Source organism: Peromyscus californicus, unplaced genomic scaffold (genome assembly GCF_007827085.1).
Source record: "Peromyscus californicus insignis strain IS unplaced genomic scaffold, ASM782708v3 Scaffold_4__1_contigs__length_199733344, whole genome shotgun sequence".
In the NCBI taxonomy this organism is placed as follows: domain Eukaryota; kingdom Metazoa; phylum Chordata; class Mammalia; order Rodentia; family Cricetidae; genus Peromyscus; species Peromyscus californicus.
This window is the reverse complement of record NW_026294562.1, coordinates 151,644,898-151,670,967: the sequence shown is the minus strand read 5'-3', so window position 1 is coordinate 151,670,967 and position 26,070 is coordinate 151,644,898. Positions and strand designations below refer to the sequence as shown.

General features: G+C 41.9%; 1 protein-coding gene across 2 annotated transcripts in view; it reads left to right on the top strand.

Annotated features, from left to right (window-relative positions):
• Nucleotides 1–26,070, top strand: part of Nell1 (neural EGFL like 1) — an 839,269-nt gene that overhangs the window by 429,434 nt on the left and 383,765 nt on the right. For both annotated transcript variants that reach the window (XM_052761990.1, XM_052761989.1), the window contains exon 13: nucleotides 8,149–8,274. In XM_052761990.1, coding sequence (XP_052617950.1) covers nucleotides 8,149–8,274 — 126 coding nt within the window. The remainder of the gene's footprint in view (nucleotides 1–8,148; nucleotides 8,275–26,070) is intronic.

The window sequence follows — 26,070 nt, the reverse complement described above, 5'->3', positions numbered from 1 at the left end:
TCTCTCTCTATGGCACCAATGGTCAAATCCAGGGCCTCACTCTGTCTTCTCACACAAGAAAGCATAAAGCAGTCCCCACTTTGTCTTCCTTCCTAGGTTTTAAAAACTCAGCCTAAAATATGTTTTTGAAATTAGTGTGTGGCTTCCTTACAGTAAAACTGAAGGCACAGGCGTGGCACCCACATCTCTGCACGTATTAGCATCTCCACCAGCAGGTATATTAGCCGCCATCGGTGAGCGTGCTGTTGATGTATCATCATCATCTCAAGGCTCAGTTCATATCAGGACTTGTTCTGGTTGGGCATTCTCTTAATTCAGATGAATGACTCTGACAGGCAGCCGTCAACCCACCAGTAGCTTACAGAGTGTTTGCAGTGCTCTAACCCACTGCTCAATTTTTATAGTTTCAATTTAGAGACTGCATAAACTTAAACATTTAAAAAAATGTAAATATGGCACCTACGGAAAGGAGAGGAGAGCCGGTTCTAAAATGTCAGCCAACTGGCCAAACTGTCGTATTTTCAATGTCTGGCTTGCTGCACAGCCGGGAGGTCAGTCTGGTAAAGCTGCCCTGCAGGTTATCTGAACAGTCCACAGAGAGCTTGTCTGGGGCTGCTTTTGTGTGAAGATAGGCTATTTTGTCTTCCTGGGGAGATGCCAGTGCAGCTGGCAGGGGTCCATAGTGGGGGCTCTGGTCACCTGGAGAGTGACCTTCAGGACTGTTGTCTTGGAAGGACACTTAGGATGTCCTGCAAGGAGAGAAGGTGGCCCAGGACCTGAAGATGAATGGATAGAAATAGCTGAAACTGTCCAGAGCCTTAGAGCCAGAGGACCTTTCACAGGTATTGGGTCCGATTCCCTCACTTTACATGATCTACAGTCTCAGGAAATATGACTGGTCCAGAGCCACACGTGACTAATAGAAAAGCCAAGAGTGATGCCAGGGTGACTCAGTGCTCTAACACATGCCACACATGCAGAAGCTGAAATTTAAACAGATGTCCCTTGTGACATAGGTGGAGAGTTCTGGTTCAATCTCCAGCACTGAAGACCTTTAACAAAGCAAGAACACAATTCAGCAACAAGCGATTCGACCAACAAGCAATGTCCCTGATTCATCGCTCAGAGCAGAACATGGCTATGTATGCTTCTTGATGTCATGTGGACCTTGTCTAAAATTCCAGGGACTCCACATGTGATACTAAAGCCAGCTCCAGAGGACTTAGAGAGAATGAGAGAAGATGCCCACAGTCCTTGGTCAGAACATGATTCCAAACACCAGCAGCATGGTCTTCTCTGTTCTCCCCAACCCCCCATCTCTGGGTCTCACTCTTTCTGGATTGCTTTTTCTTGCCTAGGAAAGCCATACATAATGAGTCTGCATAGACCATATTTTATTAAGAAGAATCCCTGTACCCACTTCCGTGTGCTGCCTAGACCCTGCACCACAAGCTAATGTTCATTTGCACTCTAACTTAATGACAGTGATCCCAATTTGGGTCGGTCAGGGTTTACTCCGAAGTCCTGTAGATGGAGGCTGGTGGTGTGTGAAGAACCATTATGTCACATCAAGTTTCATTTGAAAATCTATAAGTATACATTTAAAAAATGAAAACAAACCACTTCACCGTCCTAGGGACATAAATCATGTGTTTTCATTACCTCCAAAGACCACGAGAAGATGAACTCTAATATTTCAAAGACGACAAGCAATTTATATGAATGAATCACAATTCAAGCTCCATTCTGCTGGAGCCAAAATACACTGCACTTTAACAACAGTGGATAATCGTATAAATACCTGGGCATTCTGCTGATTTCTAATTCACTGGAGGCTTCGATAGTTGTAAGTAACTGAAGTAGAAGCTATATGAAGAAACAGGTTCAAGGTGGCAGAGGATGCTCCTGCCTGTTTGGGAGCCTTGGGACCCTGAGCCTGAAGTGTGAAAATGTTAGGATTTGATTTAAAAGAGCCAAGGAAACTGTGGCGCCTGGGGTGGCACTGCTGTTTCAGTGGAGAGAGTGATACCAGAACAGATGTCATGGGTGGTGTGGGCAGTGGACACAGATGTGGAGAGCTGTCTGTTCCTGTACATATCACAGGGACAGCAGCCACGCATAAAGTCATTGAATTGACACTCAAGTAAGTGTTAGAACCACCAGTGGAAATGCCCTTTCTAATTGAATTGCTTGTAGCCAAATCCAGGTTTTAATGTCCACTGACTTTGTGCTTTGGTTAAGTGCTGTCATAATCTCGGAGCCAGTTTACTTATCTGACATGTGCTACCTACTTGCTAGCGTGGTCCAGTAGGTAAGTGGGATGCTGAGATGCTGCATATGGGTTGCTGAGCCTGGTGCCTTCTATGTACAAACAAGAGGCATTGTTGCTCACCAGCTGTGGGCTGGCCCGTGTTTCAGCAGGTGTGTGCTGTGTAGGTCACTCCACTGTCCCCCCCAGATCTCAACAGATGTCAAGTTCACTGTGGTTCCACTTCGCGTCTTATTAGGGCAAATTCAGCGCCTTAGCTGGAGCCTGGATTTGGGTGTGATCATGACCCACTCAAGGTTGCCACAGACTAGCTTTTCCTTCCTTCCTGGCTCTGGGGTGAACATTACTTTGAGAGAGACCACTGCTCCAGATTTTTTTTTTTTTCAGGCAGAACACTTTCTGCATTGATAAGCTCAGGTGCAGAACTTCCCATCCCTGTAAGGATCCTTCTTCTTTCCTGTTTGGGGTCCATGTATTCTCACCTTGAATAGTGGCTCATTCTTTTGACCAGTACCTTATGGTTTTTGTTTTCTTATTATTTGTTAACTTTTATAGCCCTTTGCTCTGTGAACAAAACACAGCGTTTGTCCTAGGCTCACTTTAAAAATCTCAGTTGTGGGGGGAAATGTTTTTTAAAATCTCAGCTATTCCTGGAGGTTGTTTTCTCTGGGTATCTCAGCTCTTTGAAGATGTTAATTTTATTTTGAGTCTCTTTTTAATCCGATTTTCTTTTCTGAAGCACTCTGGAGTCCTGTTGAAGCTGTGCGCTGTTCTGCCTTTCCCGGAGGAGGGAGAGAGGCAACCTTTATCTTGACAAAGCTGTCACTGTTCCACCCCCACCCCTACCCTGACACTGCGGAAGTTGCCACCTCCTCCCTCTCTTCCAGGGACTCAGAGGGGTGACCCCGTTTCATTTTCTCCCCTCCCTCCACCTGTACCACCATTTGTGCCTCTTACATGTGGTGGTTGAACGAAAGCGAAAAAACAAAGAGGAGCTTGGCTCAGTTTGACTTTCTGCATTTCTTCAGCTCTGCTTTGGTGCTGTCTCTCTAGGCCGATACCATGGAATTCTTGGACATGCAGGAACCCAAATTATGAGCATGAGCTAAAAACAATGCCCACTGCAGGACACCTCACTAGAGCAGCTGAGAAGCCGGGCTACAAGGCTTGAAGGACTTAGAACAGAGAGCCAGGGTTTGATTAAATTTCTGTGAGAATTTCTCTCTAGGGTTTCATAACCACCTCCTTCTCTGTTGTTCTGAAAATACCTTCATTCAAGGCCTTAAATGCCTGGGAAGTAAGGAGAATCAAAGTAAGCGTGCCATAGACAAATAACTTCTTCAAATCCAAATGTGGTGGCATGCTGTTTTACCTTCTTACGGTAGCTGTGCTTGAAACTACTAGCAGCCAGGCCACTAAGGCTATAGCCTGGGGGGGATTCTGCACCCCCAGACAACAGCTCTGTTGCTTCTGCTAAAGGTAGTTCTAACTAAATCTCTATCGTTCTAATAAAACTCGAGATTCTAAGGCTAGGGTGAAAACCTGCAAGCTGGGAGAGTTAGAGTAGCAACTGACTAACTTTCTCTTTTTGCTGGCATCCCCTGATGCCACTCCCCGCCCCCCAACAACAACAACAACAAAAAATCCACGCTCAGCTCCTCCCGGCTACTTCCTGTCAACCAGTTGCTAACCCCGCCACTCTGAGCCGAGGTTAATTTTATTTAACCAACGCAAATGAAACACATCTTTACCTAGTCAACAAAGGCAGCAGAAGCAAATGTAACACATCTTCGCCCAGTTAAAACAATACTCCACAACAGTCTCACAGAGGCCTGAGGGAAGTGAGCCACGAGTCTCTCTTGGAAGGAATGGACGGGCATCCTTGATGGGCAAGCACTGACTTCAGTCAGCATCCTAGTTGTCAGCTGTGGCCATGGGTGAAGATTGAATCACCTCCAAGGCAGGTCCTGACTAGTTTCTCATCTTGAAGAATGGTTGGGCATCCCAGCAGAGTGAGATGGACTTCAGTGTGGCTGTGGCTGTGAGCAAAATACCAACGTGATTTACCCTCGGCTCTGCCTAGTCCAATCAATTCTCTTTCCTACAGCTGGAGTGATATTTTAAAAACAGAAATTGGATTGTGTCACTGCCCTGATTAAAGTCCAGGCTCCTTCATGTGGGCCGAGAGGTCTGGCGGGAGCTAGCCTGAACTTTGATTTCTTTTCAGCCCAATTTCCAGGAGGCAAAGCTCCTTGAAACCATCTTCTCCAACGCCCTCTGCCATGTGGTATATCATTTCTCTCCTCTCTGTCTCACTTCTACCTCAAGTGTCAGATGAAACAGTACCCCCACAGAATATCTTTCTGCGCAGAAAACCTCCTGTGACCCTCTCAGAGTATGTAAAATACTTTGTTAAAAACTTTCACATTTTCGGTAAAAATTATTAAAGGTTTCATAGGCTGTGAGGTCCAAGGTGGCAATTTGCTCATTATTCTACCACTGAGCTCAGTAAAAGCTAATTTAGCTATTTAAATCCTTCTAAAAATGGGGGAGGAGGCATATGTACACATGGGTGAAGCTGCCTGTGGAGGTCAGAAGAGGGCACAGGATCATTGAAGCTGGAGTTAGAGTGGTTATGCACCACCCTATGTGTGTGCTGGACACCAAACTCTGGTCCTCTATGAGAGAGGCATGCTTTCTTAACCTTTTAACCTTTATCTCCAGCTCCCACAGATGTAGCTCAGGCTGACTTCAAACTCACGACTCTTCTGCCTTCACTGCTTCAGCATGTACTACCAACATGCACCACCACAACTGGCTACTTGGGGTTCTTAAGAGTCATGGTTCCATGACTCTCTCCCTTTCTAACTCCACAGAGACTTAAAAGTTTTCTTCCATAGTTTCCTCCTCTGGATACTCACCCGATAAATCATGTTCATCTTTTAAGATCCACTTTCACAGTCTTCTTCTTTGACGTAGCCCTTTGTCCTAGTTGGAGAAGGTTCAAGAATGTATCTCTACGCATCATGCAACGCTTTAACAATGCCTGCTGATGACCTGCTTGTAACTCAGGGGCCTAGTGCTGAAAGAATACCCATGTGTATGTTTCCATGGTTTCTAAGGTGTCAACAAGCAGATGTAGAGGCAGATGCTGGCTTACTACTATACCTTTCTACCCACAAGGCTACTCTTACACTTAGAATTCATGTGCAATCATGTAGCCATGCCTAACTGAGATGAGGATGGGGAAGTGTGATCCTGCTGCGTCCAGAAACAGGAAAACTTTTATGAACAATGCTACCACCAAAACTTTTCTTAATACCTGGCTTCTCTTATGTTTATAGCCTCTCACTTCCAGCAGTTTAATCTACCACCCTTCTATTGTCAGACTAAAGGCTTGCAACAAACAATAATAACTAAGCTGCTTTCTGTGCTGGCTAGTTTTATATCAACTCAACACAAGTTATAGTCATCTGAAAGGAGGGAAACTCAACTGAGAAAATTCCTTCAGAATTTTCTGGCTGTAGGCAAGCTTGCAGGGCATGTTCTTAATTAGCACTTGATGGGGAGGGTCTAGCCCACCAGGGGTGGGGCCACCCCTGGGCAGGTGGTCCTGGGTTCTATAAGAAAGCAGGCTGAAATACCAGGCCAACCTCTGGGAGACCAGTCGAAGAGAGGGAAGAGAAATTATATGAGCAAGGGGCATCAAGATCATGATGGGGAAACCTACAGAGACAGCCAAACCAAACTAGTGGGAACTCATGAAATTTAGATCAACAGCTGTGGAGCCTGCATGGGACTGGACTAGGCCCTCTGCATAGTGAGACAGTTGTGTAGCATGATCTGCTTAAGGGGCCCTCTGGCAGTAGGATCAGAATCCATCCCTGGTGCATGAGCAGGCCTTTTGGAGCCTGCTTCTATGATGGGAAACCTAGCACAGCCTTGAGGCAGAGGGAGGGGCTTGGACCTGCCTCTACTAAATGTACCTCCTAATGGGAAGCTTTACCTTCTTGTAGGAGGGAATGGGGGGTGAGTTGGGAGGGGAAGGCTGGAGGGGCAGGAGGAGGGGAGAAGGGGGATCTTTGGTATGTAAAATGAATAAAAAAATTTTTGTTAATAAAAAAAGAAAGAAAGAAGGAAAGCAGGCTGAACAAGCCATAAGCAGCAAGCCAGTAAGCAGCACCCCTCCATGGCCTCTGCATTAGTTCCTGCCTCCAGGTTCCTGCCCTGCCTCCCTTTGATGATGAACAGTGGTGTGGAAGCATAAGCCAAATAAACCCTTTCCTCCCCACATTGCTTTGGTCATGGTGTTTCATCACAGCAACAGTGACACAAACAAGGACACTTTCAAAATGGTGGGTCAGGCTCTCTCTGTGACTCCTAGTTGTCCATGCGTGCATGAAAGAAGTGTGTTGCTGGCGCCACAGTTCTTCTCCTCTGTCCAGATTTCTGCTGGAAGTGAGGTTCCCTGGAGTATTCTTGAGCCACAGACTGGCCCACACGAAGTTGTTGGCTGCTTGAGTTCTTTCATTAATTTTTGGTGCTTTGTTCTCATACCAAGGTTATAGGAGTCTTGTTAACTGTGGCTCTCCTCCTAAGACCTCAATTACCCAACAATAACTCTTATTTATAGGTTGACAGCTCTTTAGAACTGAAGAGAGTCTAATGTTATTCCACTGTGTTTTATTGGGAAATAAATCAAACTACTTTTCTTTTTAAAAACTAAACAGATAAATGAGTTTTCTAGTGACTCGCTATAGCCAATTTTTTCTGTTTTCTATAAATTAAAATATTAGGATGTCAATAATTATCTTATTGAAAAAAAAGTGAATTTGACTGTTTTCAACTTCAAGGTCCTTACAGCTGACATCATAGCTAATAAGAGACGTATGAGTTCAAATCCCATGTGCAGCATGTTGAGTGGGTTGACTCAGACAGATAGTTTAATTTCTCTGTACCTCCATTTTCTAGACTTTAAGATAGAAGTGATATATATACACTTTGATCATGGAATTACATTCGAATAAAGCTAGTTAATACATTGAATGATACAAAACATTAGGTTCAGAGCTGCTGCGTAGGCAAACAGGACCTCATATTTTCTGTCCTGTATTCCTGTGCTGTTTTAACAACTCCATCAGCGATTATATAACAGTAGTTTGAACAAAATGAGCATAAAACAATTTTTGAAAACATACCTCTAGAAAAGACTGGACTCTGTGTTTATAGTTGTAAGGTGTTTTAATCTTCTTCAGGAACTACTTATAGACAGAAGGTGATGCTCTGACCTCCACCTCAAAGACAATATCGTCTTCAGTATCCCATCACCTGGTGCACAACCCCAGATCAGAGCATGGAAGTGCTGATTTTACATCCAAAAACAGTTGCTGTTTTAAATCTAGGGTACAGTGTGGAGGAAATGGCTGCAGCATCATTTGGTAACAGATGGACTAATGCATATCTCAGTAAGATACATAAGCAGAGAGAGACTGATTCCTTGATCTCTCTGATGAAAGCCACACCATGTCCTGTGGATGCCCAATACCTATTAATAGGCCTCAGTTTGGTGGCTGCAGAGCTCCTTGATTTGATGCATTTCAATAGAATTTCTTACATGGTGAGAAATTAACAATTGACTTTTGTCTTCACCCTTCTTGGGTTCTCAGCTGTGGTACCTTATCATGCATTTTTCTAGAATACTTTCAGCCCAGAACGGGATCCAGTGAGCCAGCTGCTTTTGCACCTAAGTGTTTGAATTTAATGCATCTTGCTTTTACTCCTGACATCAGTGGGCATGCACCTTTCACAATTTCATTACAGGGTAATTACACTCTGACCTGATTGCTCCGCTAACCATAATTTTGTTTCTTCTTTTTTAGATATTGATGAGTGTGCAGCGAAGATGCACTACTGTCATGCCAACACAGTGTGTGTCAACCTGCCGGGATTATACCGCTGTGACTGCATCCCAGGATACATCCGTGTGGATGACTTCTCTTGTACGGGTGAGTGTTAAGACTCGGCTGCTCTGCTAAGTCAGTCTTGCTCTGCACCATCCCTGGATCCTCACATTATCTCCTCATGCATAGAGTCATGCAATTTACCTACAGCATTTCCCCTGCCTCACTTCGATATCCTCTTTTGAGAAAAGAATAATAATAATGGAAGCAATTTTATCTGCATAATTGATTTCCACAGCCAGTATTTGTGCCTGTGTGTGTGAACATACATAAACGGGTATGTGCGTTAAAATTGAAGTGCCAGTTGCCTATGGTAACACTGAGGGACCAAGAGATAGTAGTTCTAAAAGTAGAAAGTGTCACACTATATTCTCTTGCCATCATAATGAAATGAGTACTTTTTGCATATAAGAAAATATCCAGAAAGATAATCATTAGATTAAGTTAGGTGGTAAACACATTTAGTGGTCAGAGATTGGGCATTTGGGAGCCAATCAGGATTATTTGGTTAATGTTTACTTATTGTCAGTTTTTCTTCTCTTTTTCCTAAAAACTGGCCTGCATTTCCATGGTCAGGGGCCCCGCCTCTGTATGATAGGTGCCTACTTGTCCTGTACCTAGTTTGTAATTTCATTATATTTCTTTGTGCGTATCTACGTCTGTGTCCGTGTGTGTGTCCGTGTGCATGAGTACATGTGTACAGCTTCATCAACTTTATGATCTTGAATGCAGCATCTTTGAGTTTCTGTTCCAAGCTTCTTTCTCCTGAGTTTCTGAATCATATATTCCATCTGTTGTCCAAGTCTATAAGAAGTCATGTTCATGTCCTCCTAACGTGTGTACAACAGAGCTCTTCATTCATTTCCTTCCATTCCTTCAGTCTGTGAAAAGCTGGCAATAACTGTATCATCTGCCCAGTTTTGAAAGATGAGCCTTTGAGGGTTGTGCCTGACTCCTTCTCCTCCCTGGGAATGGGGGCTATTGAGTGTGCACTTACACTTCCATCTCTAGTCTTGTTGACTCAGTCTTGACACACTCCCACTATCCTAAGTCTGTTCACTTCCTTACATAGCTGTACCATGCAAGTGGAATGGCCTTGCTCTACTACTCCACTATAACCCATTCTTCATATAGCAGCCAGAGCACATTTTTAAAAGATTTATTTGTATCTCTGTGTGTGTGTGTTTATGTGCACATGCGTGTGTGAGTGCTTTCAGTGGCCAGATAGATCATTGGACCTCCCATCGCCATACCTTGGAGCTGGAGTTACAGGTGTTTGTAAGATGACTGTCATAAGGGATGGGAAGCAAACTCTGGTCCTCTGGCAGAGCAGCAAGCCTTCTTTACCATTGGGTCATCTCTCCAGGACCCTAGAGCACATTTTTATGAACTGAAACTATAGGAATACACTCAAAACTCACCAGTGTATCCCAGTACACAGAAAATCCAGTCTGATCTTCATATTTCACTATAGAATAGTGGTTTTATCCTTTCTGCCTCTAACTTCATAGCAGTTTTCCTTCCACCATTGTAGGATGCTTTCCTTCATCTTGTCTTCTTTTCCTGATGACCTTGTTTCTCTGTGAGCTGTCACTCCCTCTTGGATGTTCTTGGAAATCTCTTCATCTTAGGTCTGTACTGGGAGCTCTGTCTTGTTAAAAATCTCAGCTTAAAAATGAGACTTCCACTGAACAATGTAAATCACTCTGCATTTCCTCCATCATAACATCTGAATTCAATCCCCTGAGCATGAGATCATCATGTAGAGTATGTTTTGTATATAAATGATTTTTTTTCTCATTTGCCTTCTACTCTGTCTTGACCACCTACATCATCACTCAACACAGTGGTGCTCAGTGAACACTTGTTGAGTGAATGAATGTATTCAAGTAATGGGCCATGGATGACTTTTCCACTTCAGAAATCCTCTGGTGTAAAATCTTGTTCATATCTTACAATGTGTGAAGATTAGTAAGTATAATCTATGTGAAAATACTTAATGGAACACTTAGGTCAGCCAGGAAAGGATATTGTACTGTAACAGATAAGCTTAAGCACAAGAAATTTCACAGCATCACCATCGCGTCTCAGTCGTGTTTATCCATTGCTGATCAACAAGAGAGCTCTGCTTAGCATTGCTTTAGGGTTCAAGCTCATGGAAGAGTCACTGTGATGAAAACTGGAGGAAAGAGAACATGGGAATCCCCGCAGCTATCACCCAGGAGGTGATACTGAACTCGGATCACTGATGAGCTGGAACTGAAACTTCCGGCCACAAAGGGAAGAGGAAGTTCAGCCCTGCGGTGTCTCCCTGCAAATAAATGCTGTAAACTGACTGATACTTGATTCTCAACATAGTTTCTCTTGACACCAGAAGCTGTCTGTAAACTGTTTTGCTACAGCAGTTGCCTGTTGTCGGGAAGATGGTCTCAAAAAGTAACAAAGGTATAGGATGCAGATCAACAATGGAGAGCTTGCCTAGTGCATGAGACCCTGCATTCAAGACTCAGAACTACATAATAAAATAGCAATTTTTCCAGATTAAGTTCCTTGCATTATGTATTGAGGGAGGGACCAGCAGACAGTCATAAGAAAGGGGCCCTTGATTTTCAAGAAATAGTACTAATTATCTTTATTTTTGTGAACCAGAGGGAGCTACTGGAGTTAGCTGAAACACATTCACATATGGTGACTATATTAGCTTAGAATTTTATAGTGGGAAATTTAGATGGGAAGGGAGAGCCAAGAGACATCCTTTTGGTTTTCATTTCTTCTCTAGTCTAGTTCTGGAGCCTCTGACAGATACTTTTATAGTAAACCAAGTCCCCAGAACTCTGCCATCTCCTTTGCATTAGGCTAAATAAAGTCTTTACTCCTCAGGATGAAAGCTGTCTCCACCTAAGATTTGACATTCACTTACTGATGAGGCAGACTTCTTCCCTTAAGCAGTGACTGGCTGATGTAACAAACAAGATATGAGATAGATTTCTGCCACTACAGGATACACACACACACACACACACACACACACACACACACACACACACACACACACACACACATTCAGATGTCTCATTTCCAGATGACAATTTACTGAAAAAAATCGCCAGGCTTAAAAGCACCTGTTATTATCCTAAGGGCTTGCATAACATTTTTGCTATCGACAGTCTTTGTTTCCAAAGATCACTGTAGTCCCCATCCTGGATCAATTATCTACTGTTGCTCTTCACTGTTGGTTTTTTAGTGTGTCAAAGTTATATTGGCTTATCTTTTTTTTTTTTTTCTGTGTATTCCACATAGAACTCATCAGCCATTGCTTGTTAGATATTTGGTTAAGGTCAAATAGGTACATCAGTATACACACTGAAAAATTCCATGCAACCAATAATTAGTGAGTCTATATGTATAGTATAAAACAGATTTGGTGATTTGTTCAACTGATTGTTTGATTCATGCGTTCATTACCTAATATAGTCAATGTGCAATCAATGTCTGCCATGAGTTAGGAAATACAGTCACCTAATTAGGGGGAAATGATCCATGCACCCACAGAGTTCATGACTGATGAGGGACTAGCTTCACATTGAGAAAGCTCTTTTTCATTCACCACCAGAAATACGCTATTGGTCAAACCAACCTATCTTTAGTGGCTAGGAGAGAGTAGATAATTACTGGATGTTAAACACTCTGTTGTCTTTACTCCTTAACAAATATAACAGAAAGGCCCTACACCACCTATCCAAAATACCTTCTGCTAACAGTCCTCTCAGAAGCCTGCACCTGAAGCAAGAGATGCCAGACTGGTCCTGGAGAAGAGAGGTCAAGCAGGAAACAGATAAACAAACAGAATCTATTTGCTTTTATCCATTTTTTTTCTTGTTAAGATTTGAAAGAAAAATGGACCTGGGTCTCTGTTAGTAGAGAACTCCCCTGACATGCATATATCCTGGGGGCTCTATCCCAGGCATTGCATAAAACCAGGTGAGTGGTATACATTTCTAATCTCAGCACTCAAGAGGTGGAGGCAGGAAGATCGAAGTTCAAGGTCATCCTTGACTAACTAGTGAGTCTGAGGCCAGCTTGGGCTAACATCTACTAATGGGGCAACAATGCTCTCACAGTTTCACATTGAGAAAAGTTATCTAGAACTTGAAAGTGTAACTCAGTCATTACTCTTGGATACTCAGGGCTGTCTCACACTATGTATTATACATATGTCTCCTAAGCAATTTTTTCCTGTCCCTTTGAAGAATGAACTCTAACACATTTGGTTTTTGACATTGGGGGGGGGCGGATATTTGCCCTGAAAGCCGTGTCAGTCTGGAGTATTTTCTCTCCTGTCTGAGGTTCCTTAGTGGCTCCTCTGTGAATCTTGCAAGGGTAAGAACCAGTATTTAGCTTTGCGTGTTGGGGAGAGGCTTTTCTTTTCTGAACACTCCTTTAAGTTTTGAAAGAGTCGACAGCGTGATTTGTTGGCTCCTGCCTTGCATTTCTCCCTAGCTGAACTCCTGTGCTGTGGCTGTTTGCCGAGACGTCGTCATTAGAGACGCAGGCAGCTTTAAAGAGAGTCTTGTGATTTACACCAAAAGCATGTGATGATAGGACAGGTGCTTGACAGTAATGGGCAAGCATTCATTTTTATGCCAAAAACTTCCCATGAGCATAGATATAAAGAGAAAAAGTGAGATAACAAACACCCCATGTGATTTCTATTACCTCACTAAAAAGATTTTTATTTTCTTAATATTGGTGTGAGAGAACCCTTGAAGAAAGCACACGTTTGAAACACTCAGATGAAGCTTAGTTAAAGGCTTCGACATAAAAGTCTATTAACTTAATGGTTAGAATTAAGCACCTTATAATGAAGCAAGGTTAGGCAAGTCCTTAAAGATCTTGTGAGGAACAGTTGCTAGGAGAAATTTTATGGTTGTTTTCTAGAATATGTTTTCAGCACAAGGTTAATGATATATATGTATATATATATATATATATATATATATATATATATATGCATATACATAATTTCCAAATATAAGGCTGTTGGTTTTTTCCCATTTAGAATTATATGCCATGTGAATTGGAGAGAATGTTCCTTATCTTGATAGGATGATATTGTAAATTATCCATACCTTTCAAGTGTATGCCATGTGCTTGCTTCAGAGTGCTTATAGTTTGTATTTTGAGTTGTCTGTCCACACTGGGAGTAATTGTTTTTTGGTTTAAGAAGAGATGATGACATTGTAGTAATGGAATGAGTCAGAAGCCTATAGACACACTTTAGTTTAAAAAGATTCTATCACTAATTAGACTCAACAGCTGATTAAAAAATAAGAAGAGGATATGAAATGAAAGGGAAGGGGTTAGGAGGAGTAGAAGGAAGAGTGATTATAATACAAATATATTGCAAACATGTATGAGAGTTTCAAAGGATTAATTCACCTTTAAACCTGAAATTCCCATGCCAACTATAGAGAATAGACTATATTTATTAGAGATATCAGAAATCATTTACCAATATATTGAATGAGAAAAGTCATAACAAGACATTCATCTTGTTACCATACCATTATGTATGATGTCTAAATACCCACCTAGAGAGTCTGATTATTTTAAAAAGATATTTGCCTTTTATTTTGATTTGTTGGTTTAATTTTTGCCTCTTTTCCTTTCCTCCACTTAAATAGATAAGGAGACTCTATTGTCAACCACTCCTTCCCAAAGCAGAGTGTGACTGTCGCAAAGCAGCATCACAAAATCATAACCCGTCAGGACAGAGATTGCCAAGCTTCCCCTCAGGTAGACATACCTGAAACATTTTAGAAAAAGAGTCCATTCTATCCTTTGTGATTTTGATTTTTTTTTTTTTTTTTTTGAGGTTAAGGTTGTACACGGACCTTTGCACTTTTTTTGACATAGCCATGTGTGCCGTCAAGGTCGAGAGTCACTACTTCACAAAGAACAGAGGAAGCTGGCATGTGGGGAGAAAAAAAAACAAGAAGAATATATAGTTGCCTTCTATATTGTACTTTAAAAAAAAGAATTATCTTAAAATGGTGGTGGCAGACATGGAGTTGGGAAGGTAGTGACAGTGAAAGCAGAAACTCCAATTGTTCGTCGAGGAAGGCCCTGCCTTTGAGGCTGCACTTTGAAATGGATGAGACACAGGAGAAAAGGGCTGTGTGATATCCCCATAGGTGGGAAAGATTCAGAGTCTTAAGCTATGCCATGGATGTCCTGGTAGGACAAAACTGGGCATCTCCATAGTGGCTTCTGTGTTGCATGTGAGGGTTGTACATCCCATGCCAACACCTTGGATGTTTGGAGTCCTATAGAGCTGGCATGACCCAAAAGAAGTGCAGCGTTCCCACAATGACCAGAGAATTGCCACAGAAGACTTGGGTCTCAGAACCACTCAAGGTGAATTGAAGAAATTATACATCTTTATTATTTACTTTAATTTTTTTATGATTATATACCTGCATTATTTACACACCTTGGATTGGACATCTCTATTCATCAAAAGTGAACAAAGACAAAGTCAAAAGGGGAGCAAAGGAAATTACAATCTCTCCTAAGAGGGACTGTGTGGGGGAGACAATTCTTGCAAAGTCTAGTAACTTGGGTTATTTTATTACATCTCCATATGTAATAGTGGAAAATTCAATGTTAATATCATGCTGAGATTAATTCACTCTGGAAAATTCATGTCAGGGAGGCCATCAGAGAATGTTTAGCTTGAACTTTTATGATGGAAGTCATTCTGAAGGACATGGCCACTGTTGGGCTTCTTTGTTGCTTTAAGTGGAGTTCTTTTTCATCCCAGTCTGTGTTGCGAAGGAGCTGAATCACGTGGGCCACGGTACAGCAAGCAGGACAAATGATGGAGCTCACCCCTGGGGCATTTGCGCACAAACCTATTAAGTACTGTGCTGCCCTTGACCCAAATTCATCATAATGGCTTGTGAATATTTCTGTACATGCTATTGTTGGAGTTGTTCTTTCAGAATGACAATTAAGTTTCTCATAAAGGGGTTTGATTAAGGATGCCCCAGCACTTAAGAACTGTATAGGCTGGCTTATAGACCCACCATATCTGCATCTGGGTTCTGCAATTAGTAAGTGTTTCTCTTTAACAACCTAGCTTCCCATCTTACATTCTTTATTTCCATCCTAAAGATAAAGTGTGAATGTGTGCGTGCATGTGGGCATGTGTGTGTGTGTGTGTGTGTGTGTGTGTGTGTGTGTGTGTGTGTGTGTGTATAGAGATAGAAGGACAACCAGAGAGATGGGGTCAGACACAAGGAGAGTTTTTCTTAAACATTTTATAAAGTATAATGAAGTGTATTTTTTTTCTTCTAAGATCATTGAAAATATTCACTACCTATCCCGTTTAGTAGGTAAATTCTCACTAGTACCATGCTTTGATTATGTCACTTACGTACTATGAGAATTTGAAAGACATTTACATTATCTATTTCTTCACTAGTATCCACATTTCATTGTCAAACAATTGGAAGGATGCTATTACCATGGTGTGTGTTGGAGGGAATGATGGTTCAGGTGATTTTAACTGAATAAATCAAAGGAAAAATACCATCAGAACAATAACCGGTGACCCGGCTGTCTATTCCCATACGGCTCATAACCCAGAGACATGGATCCTCAGCTAATTCAGCTGCTCCATTTCACCTTCAGTATACAAATTCTTCCAGATTCTTACTCTATTTTTCCATCGTTCTTCTCAGTCTCAAAGTTAGAAGAAAACCTTTCCAGATATGAGAGGTGAACTCAACCACATCACAACCTCATGAATGAAAGACCAATTCCTTTCTTCCTGTCCCTTCTTGGGACTCAGAATGTCTTTATTTGAAGCACCATCCCTGTAGATTTGCTACAATGCCCTACTGACTAAAAGTAGTTTGGTGTACCCATTCATAAAATGTATCTTGAAGAGGTGAAGAGAGTTGTCTTGAACGGATATTTATCCTCTCTGAGTATAGGGCAAGGAACACCATCTTCTGTATACTTGGTCAGTTTCCTAGCACCAATGTATGTTATGTTGTCAAGGAAGGAGAAAATCTGTGTTGGGTAGCATGTATATGTGTAAGAGAGTATGTTTGTTATGTGCATATGTGTTTCTGTGTGTGCGTGAGTATGTGTATAGATACACGGTTGTGTAGGCAACTGACAGCATGTATTAGAGCGTATTCAAACTTTAAATAAATTTCTCAAGATTAGAAATAATGAAAACAACAATGTTCTTGAAATGATGTATGATTCTGTGGATGGACATATAGAGGGATATTGTATAATTCCATATACATCAAGAAATGGGCATTTTCATACATTGCTGTGGGAATGTAAATTGTTGCAACTTTTCTTATGGATCCCCTGATGAGTGTATCAGAAGCAACTTATTTATAGCAACTCATCTCCAAGAGATGGTCTGTCACAATTATTTAAACAAAATTTTCATTGTGGCCACTCATTTCATTAATTGTTTACAAGGGAAAAAAGACTGGAAATACTGCAAATGTTCAGCAGTGGAGATGTGGTTAGTTTACATTATATACATATAATGGGATACAATATATAATAAATAATATTTAGAGGGAAGTTTTCAATAGAAAATTCACACTATGTAGGGTGATGAGATGTAAGATGTAAATATATGTAATAATTACATATTATTTTCTAATTAAAATAACAAGTAGAAGATATGCATGTGTATAGATACAAACACAGATGGGGATGTAATAGGAGTAGGTAATATAGAGCAAATGAATGGCTGACATTTTCTCTTTATTTCTACACATTTTTAAAAATTTTCAATGACAGAAATATAAGGTGTTCCTGTGTTTTACCATCAGAAAACATGCAATTAAAATATTAGAAAACAAAAAGATTAATAAAGATAACATTGAGTGTTTGCCCCTCAAAGTCTCTCAATGATGTTCTCATTAATTTTTTTTTTAAATTGAGTTATTTAACTCCATAGTGCAGTGGTTCTCAACCTTGTTAATGCTGCAACCTTTTAATAACATTCCTCATATTGTGGTGATCCCTAACCATAAAATTATTTTGTTGCTATTTCATAACTATTATTTTGCTACTGTCATGAATTGTAAATATCTGATATGCGGATATCTGATATTTGGCCCCTGTGAAAGGGTTGTATCACCCAGGTGGGGTCGCTACCCACAGGTTGAGAACTGCTGCCATAGAGTTAATTCCTTCAATCTTCAGTCAGATGAATTATGGATGTAAGCTAGAGCAATTAAAAGACTATGATATGCTTTATCAAATTCCAGTAGAATTTTGTGATTGGTATGTGCCTCTCTTTATGTGCACTTAGAGTCATGGTACTCTTAGTCTGTTTGTAACTCAGTGGCTTGTCAACAATGGATGTCTCAGCATTCTGGCTGGAAATTCCAGATGAAAGAAACTGCAGATTTAATGCCTCGTGAGGGCGTATTCTTCACTTGGTCTTCACATGGTGCAAGAGTGAAGGATGCCTTGTACAGGGGCATTCCAGAGGCCCCGCCTCCAATGTGAATTCAGAATGTAGCAAGCATCCAACTGACTACAGATGCTGCCTTTGTCCTTCGGTTCCTGGCACCTGACATTGGGTCCTAGCACTTTCAATGATACAAGCTCTTCTGGCATAGTTTCCAAAGTCAGAAGGTTTGCCCAGGTTTCTCTACACCAGGGTTGAGACAAAAAGAGATACTGAGGTAGGCATGAAAGACCGAGGGTTTCCTTTGTAAAGCGGCCTTTAAATCACAGTTGGGGAACAGCCTTGTGTAACTCCTGCCAATAGTTCACTGATGAATTGTGCCAAGGCCAATATATAGTTTTTCTTTTCTTCTTTGGACCTTGGGAGATTAAAGTTTTAGTCAGAGAGGTTGGGATTACAAATTAGGTTTCTTCTGAAAAGAGTTCTCTCTCTCTCTTTCTCTCTCTCTCTCTCTCTCTCTCTCTCTCTCTCTCTCTCTCTCTCTCTCTCTCTCTCCCCTCTCCCTCAAAGAATTTTACAAACTATTACTTTTCTAATTCTGTGATTCTGTAAGATTTGGTTCCTGACCCCTAGGAGGTTATGGTCTCTTTGGGAGACATAAAATTTACATTTAAGGAGAATAACTTTATAGGGCATATAACTGACTGCTAAAGTGTGAGATACGGGCGATAAATGCCAGAGAACATGGATAGTAGGAGGAATAAGGAATTAATTACTCTGAGGGAAAGAGCATGTGCTTCCCACCCTCCCACAGGCTGTCTGATCTGTTTGGGTTTGGCATTGAAGGGGGCGGGTAGGTGAGAACAATGAGAAATAATGAGGTGCAGGGGCTTAAGAAATAAGTCCCTTTGTGTTTGCTAATCTACAGTGGGCTCTGGAGATGACTTACACAAAAATGAAAAGTCCATGGACTGGAGAGATGACTCAGCCATTGAAAGTACTTGCTGCTCTTGCAGAGGAACTAGAGGTCAGTTTCCAGCATCTACAATAGGCAACTCACAACACCTCTATGTCCAGCTCCAGGGGATCCAACACCTTCTTCTGGCTTCCATAGGTACCTCCCGACACACACACACACACACACACACACACACACACACACACACACACACACACACACACTCACATATGCATGCACATGCACACACACACATGCATTCATGCATGCATGCACATGCACGAGCCTGCACACACACATCAAAAATAAACTTAAAAAGGAAAAGCGAAAGGAGCAGAAGGCACTGAGGGAAACAGGCCTAGATTTCCACCCCGACTTCAACACTCATCAGCATCAACCTGAACTGACTTCAGGAAAGCAGACTCTTCTTCCTTTTAGAATCCTGCAAGGAGCATTCGCAAGGTGCTTGGAAGAACACTCATGGAGGTGTGAAAATGCTAATGTGACACAGATCTTCCTTGCTTGGAGGACAGTGGCCATTCTTAGGGTGAGGGTCAAAGCTGTAAGCTTGGCATCTTGGGTCTGTTCCTAGAGTGCTCATACCTCAGTTCATCATTCTTAGAGAAGTTAGGTTTTAAAGTTTGAACACGATAGAGACAGTACAAGACTGATTCATATTAGGTGTTCAATTGAAGCCCTGGGGTGTGCTTTCCACATTCCTCTCTCCTCACCAAACAGCTCTGGAAATACTTAGAAAGTATCTTCTTCAAAAAGTCTGTTTATTTCCAGAGTTTTTGAGAACACAAGCCTGCAGTGAACTGATTTAGGGTAATGGGTTAAGAAGAGGACCAGTATAGCATGGACTTGATGGTGGCCTTTGTATCTACACAGAATACGTCCTTTATTTAAGTCTCATCTTCTAGAGCCCTGAGTCTGTAGGTTGTTATGGAGGGAACACTGAAAAATGTTCTGTTTAAAATTTTATTTATTCCCCAGAAAGGAAGCCCCTTGAACTCTGAGCAGCTTTGGTAGCTCCCAGCTTTCCTGGGTAGCGTCTAGTTAGTCCTTAAGGGTAGCCATGGGACAAATTGATTTCAAAAGATGGATGAAAGATCATGAGCTTGTTGGAAATCGGACAGCAGGATGAGGAGTTGTTTTTTGGGACATGTCCTTAGAGGGACTTAGAGCATACAGACAAGGTGTCCAGAAAGTTGAGATCAGTCAAATCACAAAAGACTTTTCTCAGTCATGACAGTAATATATGAATACAGTAGTCACATGAAGAAACTAAAAAGAAAATGAAAACCATCCATAACTGAACCACTGAAGATACCTCTAACATCCTGAATATTTCTTTCCTAGTAGGTTTTAAACATTTCTTCCTAAATGTCTAGAACCCAGACTTAGCATGGCTTTCCTGGGGTCTCTATCACATGTCGATCATCATCTTCTTTTGTAATTCATACTGTGGATTACTGATTCCTGGCTTTGTTTATTCATCTATTAAATATTTATTGAGAATATTCTACCAGGTGCATTTATTTATGTTAGGGATACACCAGTGAATGAAGGAAATAAAATATAGCTTTGAGTAGTGCTGTGTTCTGGCTGGGGGATGGCAAACCATGAGACGCTGAGCATACTGACATACTGTGCTGGAAGATGATATGCACTGTGCAGAAGGGGATACTGAGGGAGGGAGATCAGTTGCAGGGATGTGCAGTTGTGCCATTTTACTTGGAATGGCCTAGAAAAGTCTCACTGATGATGCCTGGGGGAAGTGAAAGGGCCGGCTCCATTGCTGTATGGAATGCTGTGTGTCCTCTGTGGAAACTGCACACTGCGTGCTGCACTGTGGAAACTGCACACTGTATGCTACACTGGAAATCACACACTGCATGCTGCACTGTGGAAACTGCACATAGTACGCTACACTGGAAATCACACACTGCTTGCTGCACTGTGGAAACTGCACACTGTATGCTACACTGGAAATCACACACTGCGTGCTGAACTGTGGAAACTGCACATAGTACGCTACACTGGAAATCACACACTGTGTGCTGCATTGTGGAAATCACACACTGTATGCCACACTGGAAATCGCACACTGTATGCTACACTGGAAATCACACACTGTATGCTACACTGGAAATCACACATTGTGTGCTGCACTGTGGAAATCACACACTGTATGCTACACTGGAAATCACACACTGTGTGCTTCACTGTGGAAATCACACACTGTATGCCACACTGGAAATTGCACACTGTATGCTACACTGGAAATCACACACTGTGTGCTGCACTATGGAAATCGTACACTGTATGCTATATTGTGGAAATCACACACTGTGTGCTACACTGGAAATCACACACTGTGTGCTACACTGGAAATCACACACTGTGTGCTACACTGGAAATCACACACTGTATGCCACACTGGAAATTACACACTGTGTGCTACACTGTAGAAATCGCACACTGTATGCTGTATTGTGGAAATCATACACTATGAAACATGGGAAATAATAATTTCCCAAATGTGTTGGAAAACTGATCAGAAAGCACAGTTGTAAAATGAAAAATAACAAACTATTATTCTTAAGTATTTACAATAGTATTGATATATAAAAGGATCTGCACATGTGCACACATACATGTGCACCTGCACATACATGGACTTGCACACATGTACACCAAAATGTATATTTACTTGCACATATGTGCACCAACACAAATGTCCCTGCACACACTTGCATCTGCGTGCATAAGCATCTACATATGCACCTGCATATATGTGCACCTGTATACATATATGGTGTGCATCCACACTCATGCATGCATATACACACACAAAGGATTTGCAAGACAAGGTCTCCTAGATAATTTCAAATATCTGGGTTTTAATTTAATTTTTCAAGTTTATAGAATGGAATTTCAAATAGTCATCTCCTCAGAGACTCAGGATTAAATACAAGAACTTATTAAATCAATAAACTGCACTCGGCCCCTCTATAGCCCACAGATTTCTCTGATTCTCCCTGAAGGACTAGACCATGTGAGATCCAAGGCCTGAGAGAGTGACAGATTCTGGGTCTGTTCTGTCTTCCCAGGGCTTGCAGATGACTGAAGCCAGCCACTGGGTAAATGGGGCGCTACTGTATTTTTCTTTTAAATAGAAAGCAAGGCTTCAGTGGCCCTAGCCATTACCAGACAATATCCCTTTTAGAAGAGGAATGGAGTTCAGGAAAGGGTATTTCACACCCAGCATGTAGGAAATTCTTTGCCAAAGTCCCATTACTGATAACAAGGCCCTCACATTTAATCCTACAGGGCAACTGTAGCAGTTTCAGAGCCCAGGCCAAAAAAATCTCTAAGCAACCAGGCAACTGAAAGAGCCCTGTTCTCCCCTCTCTCTTTATTTTTACATCTGTCATTTTTCATTTTCTTTACTGTTGATAAATAATTCAGAAAAGCAAAGAAGGCTAGAGCCCTGACTTGTTAACATAGTGGACAAATACATTAGGAGATTGGTCCCTAGACACCTGCAGGGTCTTGCAAGTTCAGTGTTTCATATTTGTTGGGTGGCAGTGTGTCCTCTGGGGCTTTGCAATCAATTGGCTTTGGTTCTGTAGCTAGAAAGGAAATTAGGGCTGTGTGTATGAAATTCACAGAAGGGGTCTCTGCAGGTTCCTAATGGGTGCTCAGCAACAGGTCTTAGGTTGATGGGCATGGGGGGCTGTTCGTCTGGGCTCCGAAGGAGAGAACAGCAGAGATTATGACATTAGCGTGTTGCTTTGAAACCCAGTGGACATGGCCAAGGGCATCAATTTCACTGAGCATCAGGGATCCAGCTTTGGCTGACATCAGAGGTAGGATGCCAGGAAGCTTTATGTTGGAATCTTCTCAGATGCAACTAGGATGTGTTTATATAACTTGGTATCTACCAATTTATTCACATCTGAAAATCATCTCTGTAGAAGGGAAATATCATAACATATGCATTAATAGCATATGCATATAATAAATAAGCAAACTCAGACATAAGTTTCAATATGGCTATTTGGATTATTCATATAGAAGCAATGTAATGTAAATATATTAAGCAGATAATTAGGGGTACCATTTGTGGGGGTTAAACATGAACTGGGAACTTGGTACAACCTAGAATCACCTGGAAGAGAGTCTTAATGAGGCATTACCTAGACCGGGCTGGTCTGTGGGCATGTTCGTGAGGGACCATCTTGATAGTTAATTGATATAGGAAGATGCAGCCCATTGTGGGTGGCACCATTCCATGGGCAAGGGATCCTAAACTGTGTCAAAAAGAAAATACTAAGTGAGCAAAAACACCAAGCAAGCAAGGATCCAGGTGTTTATTCTCTCTGTGTTCTTGCCTATGGCTGTGGTGCTCTAAGTTCCTGCCTCAACTTCCCCACAAAAATAGGCTGTAACCTGGACTGGTTTGTCTGATACACCCTCTTTCCTAAGCTGCTTTTGCCAGGCTAGATCACAGCAGGAGGCGTGAGGCTAGGACACCAGGCGTGGTGAATGCTAGGCGTTCGCAAAACTAACGGGGCAGAGAAGAAAGGATTTGGCATGGCTCACAAGACCTGTTGTGATCCAGACCAACTCACTCCACAGCATCAAATGAGTGGTTAAAGCCTTCATGCTTCAGTTTCAACCCCGTTGGAGAACATTAGATTATAGTTGGGCTTTCAGAAGTTTCGGGAAACTCATCTCTTTAAAATTGTGGGATATTGTTGTTGTTGTTTGTTTTTGTTTTATGTTTTTTTTTTAACTGCTTTATCCATGGTGGTGCTAATGAGAAACACGGTTCTTTTGTCTTTTGACTTAACTATACATCCATAGTCATTCTGAGCATTAAACTTTGTCTTATATGCAAAGCTTATAAGCAGGCCTTTAAAAGGAACCCAAGACTATCACCCTCTCTTGGCAGTGTTTGTTCTCCTTAATATTCCATGGGATTCTTGGCTCAGACCATAATGATGGCACACACTTGTCACACCAATGATAAAGGACCCTCCTTTATAGCTTGAGGGGGGTGGTTTCTGTGATGGAGTACTGGAGACTCAGGCCAGCAGGAACTGTCCTGCTGAGAATTGATGCTTGTAAGCAGGTGTAAGCATCATCCTTGCTGTTTGTTTACCTTGCTACCCCACAGGGTCAGAGGGGCTATGTACCTGCTGCTGATGTGGTGACCCTGGTGCCAGTTGTCAAGGTTGGCCTGTGTTGGGAGAGGTTGGGAAACAACGGAGACTGGACAAAGTGTAGTCAGCCTTGGAAGGTCTGCCTTCCAGGCTCAGATCGACACTGCTTTGGACAAAGTACCTCACTTAATTCTTTTATTCTTTGGTAGATGGAGAGAACATCCATGCTTCGAGTTCTTGAAGACTGTTTCTAAGTGTTGTGAATGACCAAGATCAGAGAGAGGGCAGCTCCTCTGCTGGGAGAGATAGGAAGCATCTTTGAATAGCTTTGGCACTGTGAGACGGGGTTTTGTTGTTTGGATGATGAAACTCAGTTTAGACTGCAGTTCAGGGCTGAATGGAGCCTAAGCTTGAGGAAGGCTCAAGTGCCATTTAGGCGCACTCTCTTAGACATTCTGGCCTTTCATCTTCTGCAGGGAAGAGTCTTTCAAAGGATGGAGCCCCCTTGAAATCCATCTGTGCATCTTCAGCTCCTTTGATTTCAAATCCCTAATTTTGACAATTCTGATAATCATGTATTCAACAGCACATATTCATTGAGTGTCAACTATGTTCCAGATCCTTCTTTGCACTCAGGATATGATGGTCAGAAGAGTAGGACCCCCCCTCTCAGGTGGGACACTCTATAGAGGCATCAACTATATTTGTGCCTAGGTCAGGCATCCTGACTGTGAAGCTGGCCTGGGTAGAAGCAACACTGTAGCCCAGTCTCACATACCCTTGGCGAGGGATATTTGCAGGCCATAGTAGGTTGTCATATAGAACATGCTTTGAGATGCAAAGTCCAAATCCACAAATACCACAGGCCTGAGCAGAATCTTGGCACCATCAGGGCCAGGCTTAGTAGCTCACTAAGTTTGTATATATTGTTGAATTCACTCAAAGTATGATCTTTTTATGTATAGTGTGTATGTAATTGGTGTCTATGTCATAGGGTGGTCTTAAGGATTAGATAGAATAATTTACATGGAAAACCTAATGCCTAGCATAGGTATGTGCACAATGTATTCATACATATACTCCTGTTAAAATTCCTGCATTCATTTCTAACAATGTTGACCATGGAACCACAGTTCCTCTTTACAAAGAAAAGAAAGCACGTGATCGCGCCTATTGTACTCTACTAAATGCAGAGTGTACCTTGATTCTGGGAAGAGTGTAGACTAGGTGATCAATGTCTTTGTAGCTTCTTTGGGGGGTAAGAAGAAAAAGGTTATTTCTGTCCTCTTCGGTCCAATGATTGTCCATTTTAAGACTGACATGTCATATCCAGTGAGTGTTAATCTATGAAGAACTGAGGCAAAGCAGTGTGTAATTGTCTGATGTGATGCAAATATCCAGAGAACAGCTGAGGCATTCTGTTGACAGGACCAGAGGTACCAAGTGACTGGAGCTGTGTGAAGCAGAGCTGAGCCCAGGGTTTGGGTTCAGCAAGACCAGACTCTGTGTCTTTGTTTCACAATAGTGTTACCTGCAGCAAGTCACGTTAACCGGTCTGAGCCCATTTCTTTATTGGAAAAATAAGAATGATGGCAATAAATGTGTCTATATTGTGGCACAGCTTGGAAGTTCTGTGAGCAAACAAATATAAAACCTGAAGTGGCAATATGGCACATGAAATGTGTGTTGGCATTTCAAATACAGCATAGCAGTTGCTTAATGAATAATGGAGTTCCCTTTTTTTCTTCTTGACTACATTATTCTCTCTCTCTCTCTCTCTGTCTCTCTGTCTCTCTGTCTCTGTCTCTCTCTCTCTCTCTCTCTCTCTCTCTCTCTCTCTCTCTCTGTGTGTGTGTGTGTGTGTGTGTGTGTGTGTGTGTGTGTGTGTGTGTGTTGAGAGAGAGGTGTACATGTATAAATGCATGTGTATGTAGGTGGGCACCCATGTGCACTCATGGAGGTCAGAGGAGGCTGACATTGTCATCCTCTACTTTATTCTTTTGAGACAGTATCTCTCACTAACTTGGAGATAGGCTGACAGCCAGGGAGTCCCCCACAGTGCTGGGTTTACAGGTGTACATGTGGCCATGTTGGATGCCAATATCTGAAATCAGTTCCTCATACTTGCACAGGAAGTACTCTTAGCCATGGAGATATCCTTCCACCCCTTATCTTATAAACTTTATGGGGAAACATGGGTTTGTAATTAAATATTTGAGCACTGATTTTTGCTTTTTGAGAGTATGTGTTAG